Genomic DNA, 13436 nt, shown 5'->3' on the forward strand with positions numbered 1-13436 from the left:
TTACCGCCGGATCAGATATAGCAATTATATATTTTTTAAGTGGTTAATTAGGTATTTAATCATCGAATCTTAACGATGGTGCATGCTATAAATTTTTTCTAGTGGGATGATAATCATAAAAATAAAAAATTTTCTGGAACCGGATTTGTTATCTTGAGGATTAATTTGTTTTGGATACTAGAATTAAAAATAAATGAGGATATTGATTGATTGATGGTGACCCCAAGGCTATAATCAAGATGGTAAAAGGTGAATATGTTCGCCCCTAGATCTCTCGCCAACTCATCTCAAGACCAACACGGAAAAGATAAATCACGGACCGACTACTAGTCATTAGAATAATAACTAATATATAAAGAAAATATTTACCTCAGATATATCGAGATTCGAATCTCAAATCTTATGATGATAACACATCATTCACTAGAGGGAAAAAAATGATTATGATCAATTGCAAAACATTACCTAATGCTTTAATCACATATTACCTGTTCTCACTCTCGAATTTTAAGTGAGAAGGATCTTTCGTATTGGAGCTTCTTTGATGGTGTTCGGACCAAGTCATGAATGATGTTCTCAAAATAATTGCTTGAGCTCCATAAAACAAGGAGACTTTGGGTTTGGAAATTATATTAAGATAAAAGAATATTACTTGGAGCATCATAATTCTTTTAGTAAATAAGTTTGCATATATTATTTTTATTTTTAATTAACAATATCCAGTCCTTATTAATACTTAGAATGATGAATTCAATTTCACATAAATTTATTATTTTTCATCAACCATTAAAATAAATTCAATAATACTTATAACGGAGAACAGTTCAATATCTAAATTTATTATCCCAAAAAACAAAAAGCTCAATAATAAATAGCTGACAATTAAATCATAAAGATCATGATATAATAATAATAATAATAATAATAATAATAATAATAATGGTAAAGTATGAATTATTAATAATTGCAATTAATATTTAGGGCATGTGAACCACTTGCACCAAATTTTTTTTTTTTACAAAAGTATAAAAGTAGAAGAGTTAGTTGGTGTCAGAATAAAATTGTTTTAAAAAATGCATTTAAGTTGATTCGCATGGTGTCTTACAAACGCAAGCATAAATGAGAGAAATTGTATGTGAAACTTAAAAAATCCCAGCAGTTGGTAATTTATTTGTTTTTTCCATACACGAGCACCAGTTTATCATATATATATCCACAATGCTGACTTAACAACGGCACTCATTTCATAAAAAAATGACTAACTATAATCTTTATCATGTTAAACATGTAAACATCTAACATTTTAACTATTAAAGTTTGGTATGATCTCAAAGCATGAAGCCTGGTGTTCAGATCTCATCAATTGTTGTACTCAAGTAACAAGCTGAAGTTTTGAGAGAGAAAAAACTAAGGCACATTCTTATTCTATTGCATACATGTTGATAAACATTTTTATTCCATATATCATGATACAATATGCTTTTGAAGTCCTGATGAAAATTTGTTCATAAACAGGATGTTTGTTTGCCACTGGGAAAATGTGTTCGTTTGCATATCATATCTGCAGCCAAACATATCAGTTCAAAGAACTATTGATATGCTATGCGTGCTAACGAAATTGTTTTACCTTGGAAGAATGTTGCTATTATGTCGGGCCAAGAAGGATTGACAAACAATGATTGGATAGCGAGATCTGCAAAGAAAAATAAACCAAAAACAAATTATTATATAGAAGGATGAAAAATAAAACATGGGTTGCTACTCACGCAGTGTGTAGGTAAAATATTGACATACAAGTGAATACTTGGATGAGAAGTCAGAAGGAAGAGAAAGGCTAACAAGATTACATTTGAAACTCTATCAATGTGTACATATTCTTTGACACTTCCCTCCTCTCCTATTTTCCATAAAAGTAAACTGACCCTAAGTTAAGTTTGCAGAACATCAAGGATCCAAGCAACTGAAGTAGCTGAACATAGTCCATAAGAGAACCACGATAGGCCTTTTGAGTGATAGACAAATATAATTCATTCCCCCCCTCTTTTATCTCTTAGGCTCTTCCTCTTTTTTCTACTTTTCAAATGGTTGCTGTTCTGCATCAACTTCTCCCTCTATTCCAAATAATAGTTGATATAAACAAGATGGAAGAGGACTGACAATAATGAACTTATTCAAGCATTGGGCAAAGATGTAGTCACCAAGGCAACATAGAGAAAACGGTTTCGCTCCAAAATTAACTTTTGAACTTGGAGAAATGTTATAGAACTATGAAACAACAAAAGTCATCAATTGACTTAAGATAAAGAATACCTTTCCATCAATGGTACCCATGTACATGCATCCACTTTGTGGAAGACCACTTATTTCCCTTGATCACAGGACACGAACCTGCAAGCATCGTTAAAATGGATAGCCATATGTCTAAAAAAAACTAAAATTGAGGAATAAGAAACAAATGCTTCTTCATAGAATGAAATTCAACCAAAAACATTTCCTTAGGATAGTAGAGAGAAACAACCAACCATGTAAACTCAACGGATCTACAGTGCCATCAGGCTTCATACTCCAGAAAAGCAATGCATTTCCCATCTTTGGCTTAAGAGCAAGACCTCTTTTTCCGCAGTCTGATAACTCATTGTACCATGGTAAAGAACTGCTGTTTACTTTGGCATTGGGAAAAACTGTCTCACCACCTTCTTCAACATCCGAACTATACATATACACACATGTAAAACAACAATAATTGCACATAATAACTTGAAGAAACATAAAAATATAGATATTGAGGATGTAAAGATGGGACATACAGATACATTAGAAGAGTAGCCACTCGCTGACCTCCATTCTTAATGTTAAATTTGTCATAGAAATAGTCATAATGAGGTTCATATTTCTGCCCAACTTCATAATGCAGAACTTGAAGCCCTTCCCCATGTTCTACAAAATATGGATAAGACACAAGATAGTGAAAAAAAGATAAAGCACACAACAAGCTACAAGTAGAAGTCAATACTAGTCAGTCAAATCACAAATAAAACAGAATGATTAGTGTTAAATCAGTAAGAACTCATTGAACTCAGTAGAAATCTAGATTAATCGATCAAAATCACGAATCAGAACAGAATAACTAGCAGTAATTGGTTCAAATTTCACTGTAATCTGTTTTGGCCAATATTAATAACATCCCGATACTAATTGGTTCAAATTTTGGTAAATGGAAAGAGTGTGTTGTTGTAGTCCTGCATGGACTTAGACTATGCATTGAGATATGATCGCCTTGCATCGCTGACCGGTGCTAGCACTGTAAAGCAGAGAACTGAATTTGAAAAGTGAAAGCAATCAAACTGTATGTGTCTAAGTATCATGAGGCTTTCCATTCTGACACCAATTAAAGGCTCAATAATTGAGAGAAAGGATGCTAAGAGTTTCGTTAGTTAATTAGTAGACCATTTCATGGCAAACGAAAAGGTTGAGACTACCACACTTCTTTCGAAGTTGATAACTATGCAGTATAACAACAACAAAGGAAACATCAAGGAGTACATTATAGAGATGTCCAATATCGCCATAAGTCTAAAAGTTCTTAAACTCGATATGTCTGAGTTTATATTAGTGCATTTCATCTTGATGTCTCTACTTGCACGGTTCACTACTTTTAAGATTTCATATAACACTCAAAAAGAAAAGTGGGCATTGAATGAGTTTATAACTCGGTGCATGTAAGAGGAGGAGAGACTGAGCCGTGAGACACCTAAAAGTGCTCACTTAGTATCTGATTCCAAGGTTCGGGCAAGAAGAGAAAGAGGATCAATAAAGGAAAAGGAAAGCAAACTATAAATTCTAGGGGTTTTGGCCATAAGGAGCAAAAGAAGCAGGATAAGGAATCCACTTGTTTCTTCCGTAAGAGGAAATGTCATATGAAGAAGGACTGACCTAAGTATGCCAACTGGCATAAAGAAGAGTAAATTTCTCACTCTTGTTAGTTCAGAAGTCAATTTGGCTATTGTAACCACTGACATTTGGCGGATAGATATTGATGTTACTACTCACATAAATGTCACTATGCAGAGTTATCTCAGGAGCCAACTTCCGCTTGATGGTGAAAGATATATCTATATGGGGAATGGAAAGAAGGCTAAAGTAGAGTCAATTGATGTTTTTAGGCTTTGTTTAGAAACTAATGTGTTTCTGGATTTAGAATCAATTAAACACCATAACTCCTACGAATGATAACGTGATAATGCATAATATAGGTATGAAAAGCAAATTGACTAACGAGAATTCGTCCATGTTGTGGCATAAATGTTTAAGACATATATTCAAACAACGCCTAGAAAGGTTAATGTCGCATGAAATTCTTGATTCCCTTAACATGTCAGACTTTGATATTTGCATAGAGTGTGTTAAGGAAAAGACAGCTAATAAAAAGAATAAGGGAGCAAATCGATGTAGTGATGTATTAGAGCTAATACATACGGATATTTATGGATCATTCCCTAAGACATCATGGAATGAACACACATACTTTATTACCTTCATAGACGACTACTTTTTTTTTTGTCCCCAGGGCGTAGCACAGCTGGAGGCGCATGGTTTCGTGGCCGAAAGGTCCAGGGTTCAATCCTCGGGGTGTCATTGCCTGGGGTTAGCGTCCCGGCTATGCGCTTTCAGCTGTGTACCTGCATTTACCTCCCTCTATATCCGTGAGACCGGCTCTAGGGGGCCGTTGATGTGGCGGTTCCACATATTTTTCATAGACGACTACTTTTGATTTGACTATCTATACATTATTCATGAGAAGTCGCAATCATTGGACATGTTCAAAATTTTCAAAGCTGAAGTTGAAAATAAACTAGGTAAGAAAATTAAAATCGTCGATCGACCTGAAGGTAAATATTACTGTCGATACGATGAATCATATAAACAATGTCCAGAACCTTTTGCGATTTACTTTGCTAAGTATAGGATTATTGTTGGTGCGGTTAGCACTAACGGTCTAACCTAGGTTTTGATGAATGACAAAATAGATTAAGTTAGTTTTGTTGTTGATCTAACACTTTGACCGAGTGTGCAGGAAAAGTCCAAATAGGTCGACGGGCTGACCTGATGTCTGGCACGAAGCCCAGCTAGGTCGACGGGCCGACCGGATAGCTAGCACGAAGTCCAAACAGGTCGACGGGCTGGCCGGACGTTTGGCACGAAGTCCAGCTAGGTCGACGGGCTGACTGGATAGCTGGCATGAAGTCCAGACAGGTCGAAAGGCTGACCTGACGTCTGGTAGGTAAGTAAAGGTAAGTCACTGGAGGAGAGTGACTGTGAGGACGCATTCCCGAGAAGGGAACTTAGGAGCCGATCCGACTTAGAATTATTTCGGAACTCTAAGTCGAGATCTTGACTAGATTCCGGTCTCGGAGAGACGGAATCTAATTAATACTATTTCTGTTTATTATAACCGTGCTAATAATCTATTTTGCAGGAGATATAAATGTCTCGGACTAACGTTTTCTTGCAGGTAGGAAACCATTGGAAAATAAGGTCCGGGCGCCCGGGAGGTACCCGGGCGCCTAGAGGTCCGGGCGTCCGGGAGGTACCCGGGCGCCCAGAGGCAAAAATATATCCACTTCGCAGCGTCGACACGTGGAATTCGCTGGTTGGCTCGACTACGTCACAACCAGGGTGCCCTGAAGGTTCCAGGCACCTCAAACCTCATATATAAGGAGGGTCAAGGTTAGAGTCAGAACAACAACTCAGAATCCGCTCTCCTGTGATCATGCGACGCTACGAAGCTCCGACAACGCGTTGCCTTTTTAGTTTCTTCCTTTGTCGGTATTGTTTTGTTTTTTCATTGGCATTCCTGTACTTAGTTTGTAATAATTTCCGAATTGCTAGTGAATTGCCCATCGAAATCACCCTTGTGTGCGGGCCTTGGAGTAGGAGTCGCCAAAGGCTCCGAACCAAGTAAAAAGGTTCTTGTGTTAGCATTGTTTTGATTTTGTCTTTTTCCGCTGCGTACTCTCGACCTTTTTAAATCGCTATTCACCCCCCCCCCCCCCTTTAGCGAAACTCACGATCCAACAATTATGCCTCAGCATACCATGCCTGATACACCTAGTCAAAATGGTGTAGCTGAGTGTCGCAATCGAACCATAAAAGACATAGTGAAAAATATGATTACCTTCACTTCTCTGCCGAAGTCTTTGTGGGACGATGCACTCAAGACTGCAGTTTACCTATTTAATAGAGTACCTAGTAAGACAGTAACTAAAATCTCATTTGAGATATAGACGGGTAGACACCTAGCACTAGACATTCACTCGTTTGAGATTGTCCAGCCGAGGCTAGGCCTTATAGGCCTAACAAAAAAAATGGACTTAAGAACAATTAGCTATAATTTTGTAAGTTATTCTGAGAAATCAAGGGATATAAATTTTATGATCCCTCTAATAGATCTTTCTTCGAAACGGGAAACACTAAATTTATTGAGGGCAGTGGGAGTGATAAGGTCAGGGAAGTATCATTTGATAAAAGCGTTAGCGATCCTCTTGTGATCACTACTAGTGCAATTAGTAGAAGTATGGTTTCCATACCGCACATTATGGATATTGCACATCCAGAGGGAGTAGTGAATCAAGATATTCCCGTGTCATCTCTAATGCAATTGGAGGAGTCTATCATTCAGATTGAGGTATTGCCTCATATTGATGAGAAAATGCCTCAACCATCTCAAGTACAAGTGCCTTTAAGGTGAATCAAAGGGAATGGAGAACCACGACTTCTCGTGATTATATTTATCTCCAAGAGCATAATTCTGACATAGGGTTGGAAAGTGATCTGCATATTTCCAAAAGGTCAAACAATGCTCTAATTCTAAAAGGTGGATTAACGTCATGCAAGAAGAGTTAAAGTCTATAGCAAACAATGACGTTTGGGAACTTGTCGAATTGCCTGAAGGTTCGAAACATGTTGGTTGTAAATGAATATTTAAAATCAAGCAAGATTCAAAGAGCAATGTCGAAAAGTATAAGACTCATCTTATTGCCAAGGGATTTACTTAGAAGGAAGACATTGATTACAAGGAGACTTTCTCACCTGTGACGACGAAAGATTCCCTTAGGGTAATCATAACACTTGTAGCTCATTTTGATTTAGAGTTACACCAAATGGACATAAACACTGTGTTCCTCAATGGAGACATTGAAGAATCTATATATATGGTGCAACCGAAGAACTTTGAGTCCTCATACTCAAAGCATCTAGTATGTAGATTAAAGAAGTCAATTTATGGTTTGAAATAGTTGTCCCGTTAGTGGTACTGGAAATTTAATCAAGTAGTTAACTCTTTTGGATTTAGAGAAAACCCTATTGATCAGTCCATATATATATCAAGTTCAATAGGAGCAAGTTTGTTATACTTGTCTCGTATGTGGATGACATATTGCTTGCGAGTAATAATAAGGGTCTACTGCATGAAACCAAGTCATTTCTATTTGGTATTTTGAAATAAAAGATCTTGGTGAAGTATTCTTTATTTTAGGCATACAAATCTGTCGTGATCGTTCAAGAGACATTCTTGGACTTTCACAACATACTCATATTGAAAAGGCGCTTATAAGGTATGACATGCAAAATTGTACACTTGGTGACACATCTGTGTGCAAAGGTGACAAATTCAATTTACAGCAGTGTTCACGTCTTGAACTTGAAATAAAGGAGATAGAACAATTCTCTGATACGTCATCTGTGGGAAGTCTCATGTATGCACAGGTTTGTACATGACCAGATATAGTATTTATATTAAAGATGATAGGCAGATATGTTAGTCAGGATTGTCGCACTAGAAAACAATAAAGAGAGTGATACAACATTTGTAAAGAATTAAGGGACATGCTCACGTATCGGAGGTCAGAACACCTGAAGGTGATTGGATATTCAGACTCTGATTTTGTTGGATGTTCAGATAGCAAGAGATCCACTTCGGGTTATATTTTCATGTTTGCTAGAGGGGCTATATCTTAAAGCGCGTTAAGCAGATACCAATAGTCACTTCTACTATGGAGGGGGAATTGGTAGCATGCTATAAAGCATCTAATCACAGGATTTAGCTGCGGAACTTCATCACAGCGTTGCAGATCACTTATGGCATTGACAACCCATCAACTGTGATAATAAAAGCGCAGAATTGTATGCTATGAACAACCGCAGTTCGTCGAAATCCAAACACATCGATATCAAATTTCTGACTATCAAAGAAAGAGTTCAGAGTCATCCGGTGATGATAGAGCACATCAACACAGATCCTATGTTAGCAGATCCACTAACCGAAGGCTTGGTGCCTAAGGTGTTTCATGCGCATATTGTGGATATGAGAATTCTTCTTATAGAAGAAGAATTCATCTAGTAAGAGCCTGCATTTATTTATTGCTCTATGTCAATAAAGATAAACATTTTATTTTGATTATTGTATGTACTTGAAGTTCAAAATATTAATGGGAATTTTGTTTGTTAGACACTCTAAAATAAAGTATCATGATTTAATACTACTGTTTAGCATTTGGTATTTGTAAATATGATATGGATTCCATTAAGAATCATAAGGCTTAGATCAGGATTTGCTAGTGCAGTTTAGCATAAAGTTTTAGCAAATATGATCAGAACCTTTGGGTCATTCAGGTCCAGTTAAAAATTGACATGTACTGATAATATTTTATGTAATTTCTACTCTACATATCCACATCTTGGTCTATGTCATTAATGATATTAGTATTATAATTATTGTTGGGGTTTGTTATGACCTCTTTAGTCCTATACCAAGTATCTTGTACCCATAAAGTTTGATATCAACTAAAGTTTTACTTGTATTTTGTATACAACTCACATATAGCTCAAGTAGGAGATTGTTGGATATTATCTCTATTTAGTCGGTTATTGTAAGTTATACAAATGAATACAAACCAAACACTTATAAAGCGATCTAACTTAATTTTATTGGATTTCGGATTATTGGATGTGGGTTGATTGTGTAGGACCCTTGAGCCCAATCCATTATCATCTATGGGTTGATAACGGATTGATTGCTTATATAAGGGGAGGTCCCCAAGGGTTTAGGGTATCATCTTGACATCTTCCTTCGTTACCCGTTAACGAAGGTTTGTGGCACCGTCAACCCTAAGCCCCTTGGAAGATCTCTTCATTTTGCTTTTGCTTCTTCTTCTTCTTCCGGGATTCTCAGACGATACTAAAGGACAAGGATCATGGCTTTGCAATCAAGTTCCTTGTCATGTTTATATTTGTTGTTTTCTTTGTCATGCTTTCATTGAAACTAGATCCATGCTCATGTTCTTTTATTTCTTGTTACGATTCTTATTTTATTTCATAGAATTTATGCAGTCTAGGGATTTACAAGAACCTTTCAAAGAAATCACAATAACATACCCACTGGGATAAATGTATAATTTGCTATCCTTGTCTCAATAGCCTTGATTACATTATCTTGCGCCCGATGGAGAAATGTGCCTGTGCTTGTCCGGACCCTACATAATGAAGATACAAAATGTCAAAAAATAGTACTCTGACTTTTTTTTTTCTCATTGAACTGCGGTAATATGCTAACCTGCTGTCCTTACTCTTGCCATTAGAATTATCAATAACTGTTGACTTCTTCATATGAGGTTTTGCCAACATAATAAAATGCTCACATTCTTCCTTGGACTGCCATTTATATTGCACAAGAAAATTAAAATTTTAATACAAGCATTCACTTGTCAAACTTGAAATATACATATGTACACTCATCAAAGCCATATAGGACAACTAGAAAGATAAACTAATGAGAACAACAATAATAACGACAACAACTAGATCTTTATCCCTTGGGTCAGCCTGTGCCATTGGGCTCAATCCAAATGGCACAATCCACTACTGTATCCACATCTATGTCTAAATGAATTATATTGTTGCTAACCGTCTTCTTTGGTTACTTTTTCCATGATTAATATACGTATTTGTCATGATTTCACATCGTTTAACTAGGGCATTTATTGGTTGTCTAAGTACATGTCCATACCGTGTTAAATGCATCTCTAAGTTTTCCCTCAATAGGTGCAACCTTGATTTTCTCTCTAATATTCTCATTTTTTTCCTATCTATCCTCGTATGTTCTTATATCCACCTTCTCTTCTCTTGCTCATGTATACACTTCATAGTCCAACATTCAGCTCAACATAGTAGGTCTAATCATCATTTTATAAAATTTCCTTTTATACTTTAGAGATATCTTACAATCACAAAGAACATCTAATGTTCTCCTCCATTTCAACCATCATGCTTGTATCCTATGTAAAATATCTCATTTAAACTCTCCATTCTTTTGCAAAAAAAAAAAAAAAATCCTAGATACTTAAATCTTTAATTACAAGTAACTCGTCATCTCCTATTTTAACAATTATCTTGCTACATCTCTTAATTATTAAATTTAAATTTCATATATTATGTCTTTATGTTACTAAGTCTAAAATGTTCAATTGCAATGTCCCCTGCCAAGATTTGAGTTTAGCAATATCATTGGCATGCAATATGTACTATGACAATGTGTCTTAGATGTGTTTAGTAAATTCATCCATAACTAGTGTAAAAAAAAATAAACTAATGAGAAATGCCCCAAAAATATTCTACACACTTTTTTCTTGTATTTGCTAAAGTCAGGTTAATAGGGCTGGTCTCGCAAAAAAACAAATATGTAATGCTGGGAAAGAAAGTTATATTGGAAGAAAAATGGTAAGCCTAGCATAAATTCAAAATGTAATATGCATAATAACTTGGAACCAGTCAAGATGACAATTGGTGATCATCATTCTGCATAAAATTGTTCTTCATGTGGTCATTTAAAAGGAACTGCGAGGAAGATAAAAAGGTTGAGCTGTAATGTCAAAAACATTTTGAATGTGGTGCTGCACTGCTCTTGTCATTAGATCAGTTATTCAAACGTTTAACTATTTGATCTAAAACATGAGATGAAATATAATTTAGGTAAGACCGAGGTTCAAGAGGTTTAAATGTTTCATATTTCTCTTCCAGCTTTGTCCAAGACTTGTCTCGAACATAAACAACTTTAAAACCATCCACACTTGAAAATAGGCCTAAACAACATCTTACTATCATCTCTAATTCCCACGCCCAAATTTTCAGGTACCTTAGACACATGCAGTAAAAAAGAATGATCTTTTCGGGCCTCATGCAAATTACATAGTGAACGACGCTCCAAAGACCAGATTTCCTTGTAGAACAAAAAACTAACCAGAAAATTGTGGTACATAAACGCTCGCGGTTCCCAAGAGACAACCTCCGTCCACTGTGGCCCTCGATGCCCAAAACCCTCCCTGAACCATCAACTAGCAAAATCAGGTCTTCCGCCGACTCAAAAAATCATCAACAAGAACAACAAATCAACCACCTACTGTTCACGCAGGAAGTGCTTGTGGAGGCGGGGGATGGAAGCGTCGTCGAAATGGAGGGGGAGAAGCAGTAGCAGTACAAGCGAGAGGGCGAGAAGCGCCAGAAGGACAAGGAAGTAGGTCGATTTAGAGGTCTTCCGACCGACGAACATGCGCGCGTACAACCGCCCCCCTCGGGCCTCCCTCATTGCCAGCGACCGAAGTGACGACGCCATAGACGAACCCCGAACCTGCACTTCTCCTCGCCGATCCTTGCTTCTATATCAAAGGCAGTGAATCGAAGAATCCTAACGGAGAAGGAAAGCTGGGAAAAGGGAGACGAACTGATGCGAATTTCCTTTTTCCAATCTGTATAAATTTTAAGGCTCTGTTTCGTTTGCTCACAGTAGCAGCACCGCGTGGCTCGGGCCTCAAGGATCAGCTGCTTTACCTGGAGCACCCTCCTCGTTCTTAGTCTCTATGCGCTTAGTTCTTACTGGTGTTAGTGTTGTTGTGTGGTTTGATAAAGACAGTAAATCCTGACTAAGCTGTTTTGGTAGGTGGGAAATTTAAATATTTGTGAGAATATTTTTTATTATTATTAAAAAAAAGTTATATTTTAGCCAACAAGAATGCCATTTGGATAATTTTACAATTGTGGGAATAAAAAGTAAAAAGGGTGTCTGTGTTAATTAGAATTTTTAAAAAGGTAAGTGCCCCTATTTGTTAAAACCTCAAAATAGCATTTTTATTTTAGAAATAATCTTATTTCAATATTATATTATAGTAGCAAATTAATTTAATAAAAGATTACTATATATACACACACAACACATTTTTTATCTATATTTTTTTATTAATTTAATACATATTATTTAATTTTAATTAAAATCATCTTAAAAATTAAAATTACCTTAAGGTCAAAAATCATTTAAAATAACTACCATAATATTAGTGACTGCTATAATTGTTATAGCACCTAATTATTTAAGGTTGTTATAATAATTTTAATTATTTTAAAATGATTTTAATTTAATTTATATAATTTTGATGACACGGGGAGGTGCCTCGTGAGAGGTGCCTATGTATCGCCCATATTAACAATTTCGTGTATACATACTTTTCAGATAAGTTGAAAACTAAAAGAAGCTTGCCAATTGGTTTAGGTTTTATAGATGGCAGTAGCTCAAAATCAAGTAACATCTCAAGTTTTGACAGTTACATCAGGTGCTTGTATATTATTTCCTGGCGTTCGTTTAGTTTTTATGTAATCTGGTTGCAATGACGGCCATAAACAGGGCAAGATAATTAACCAGGAAAACATAGTGAGCTCAAGCATATTTTGAGCTTTTATTGGGCTTAATGATGCAATTTACAAGAATTATATGAGTCAATAGAATGAACATAGTGTTGTCGAATTTATTAACACATTACAGATAATTTTAACAAATTGACTGGACCTATATATAGTTTGAAATTTGAATTGAACGTTAATATCAATGTTCATAACAGTCTTTGTGTTAGGAGGAACAAAGATTTTGATAACTAAAGTAAATACCAGTATTTGGGATCCTTACTACAAACTTAGGAAATAATAACATTATATATAGTGTCCATTTGAGCATTTCTGCAGTGCAGATTGGCAGTAAACAGGAAGACCGATGAACATTGAGGAAAACTCTATCCTATTATTGCATTGGTGCAATAGAAATAGGATTTAAACAACCATAATTGGCTTTGCATTCAAAAGTCCAAAAATATTCTTTGATACTCAAGCTCCAAGTAAAAATAATGCGAGATTTGTGGAAAGAGTTAAGTTCTGTGAAAATATAGCCAGTTAAATTAGAAGGATGCTGCAGCTGCAGTAACCTTAGGATCTGAACCTAATGATGGGTTATGAAGGAGCTTCCAATTTTCAATGAGAAGATTGTTAGGTGAAAGCAAAGACCGGAGCAAGAATTTGCAATGATACAATCTGCGATTCTGATGCAAGATCAAAAACAGAAT

General features: G+C 36.0%; 1 protein-coding gene across 2 annotated transcripts; it reads right to left on the reverse strand.

The window, feature by feature from the left end:
• Window positions 1-1330: 1330 nt before the first annotated feature.
• LOC122006481 (probable prolyl 4-hydroxylase 3) lies at window positions 1331-11777 on the reverse strand. 2 transcript variants are annotated; one of them, XR_006118710.1, is made up of 9 exons: window positions 11454-11777; window positions 11294-11375; window positions 9611-9708; window positions 9433-9530; window positions 2808-2937; window positions 2523-2710; window positions 2311-2388; window positions 1628-1693; window positions 1331-1561 (listed from the first exon to the last, which is right to left on the reverse strand). XR_006118710.1 is itself a non-coding variant. In XM_042562009.1 (8 exons), exons 1-7 carry the CDS (start codon window positions 11663-11665, stop codon window positions 2318-2320), a joined length of 879 nt encoding a protein of 292 aa, XP_042417943.1. In that variant the 5' UTR covers window positions 11666-11777; the 3' UTR covers window positions 1331-1693; window positions 2311-2317. The 2 variants fall into 2 exon arrangements, 1 of the variants encoding a protein (XP_042417943.1); XM_042562009.1 differs by having other exon boundaries at window positions 1331-1693.
• Between the last annotated feature and the right edge of the window lie 1659 nt (window positions 11778-13436).

This window comes from Zingiber officinale, chromosome 7B (assembly GCF_018446385.1).
Source record: "Zingiber officinale cultivar Zhangliang chromosome 7B, Zo_v1.1, whole genome shotgun sequence".
Classification (NCBI taxonomy): Eukaryota; Viridiplantae; Streptophyta; class Magnoliopsida; order Zingiberales; family Zingiberaceae; genus Zingiber; species Zingiber officinale.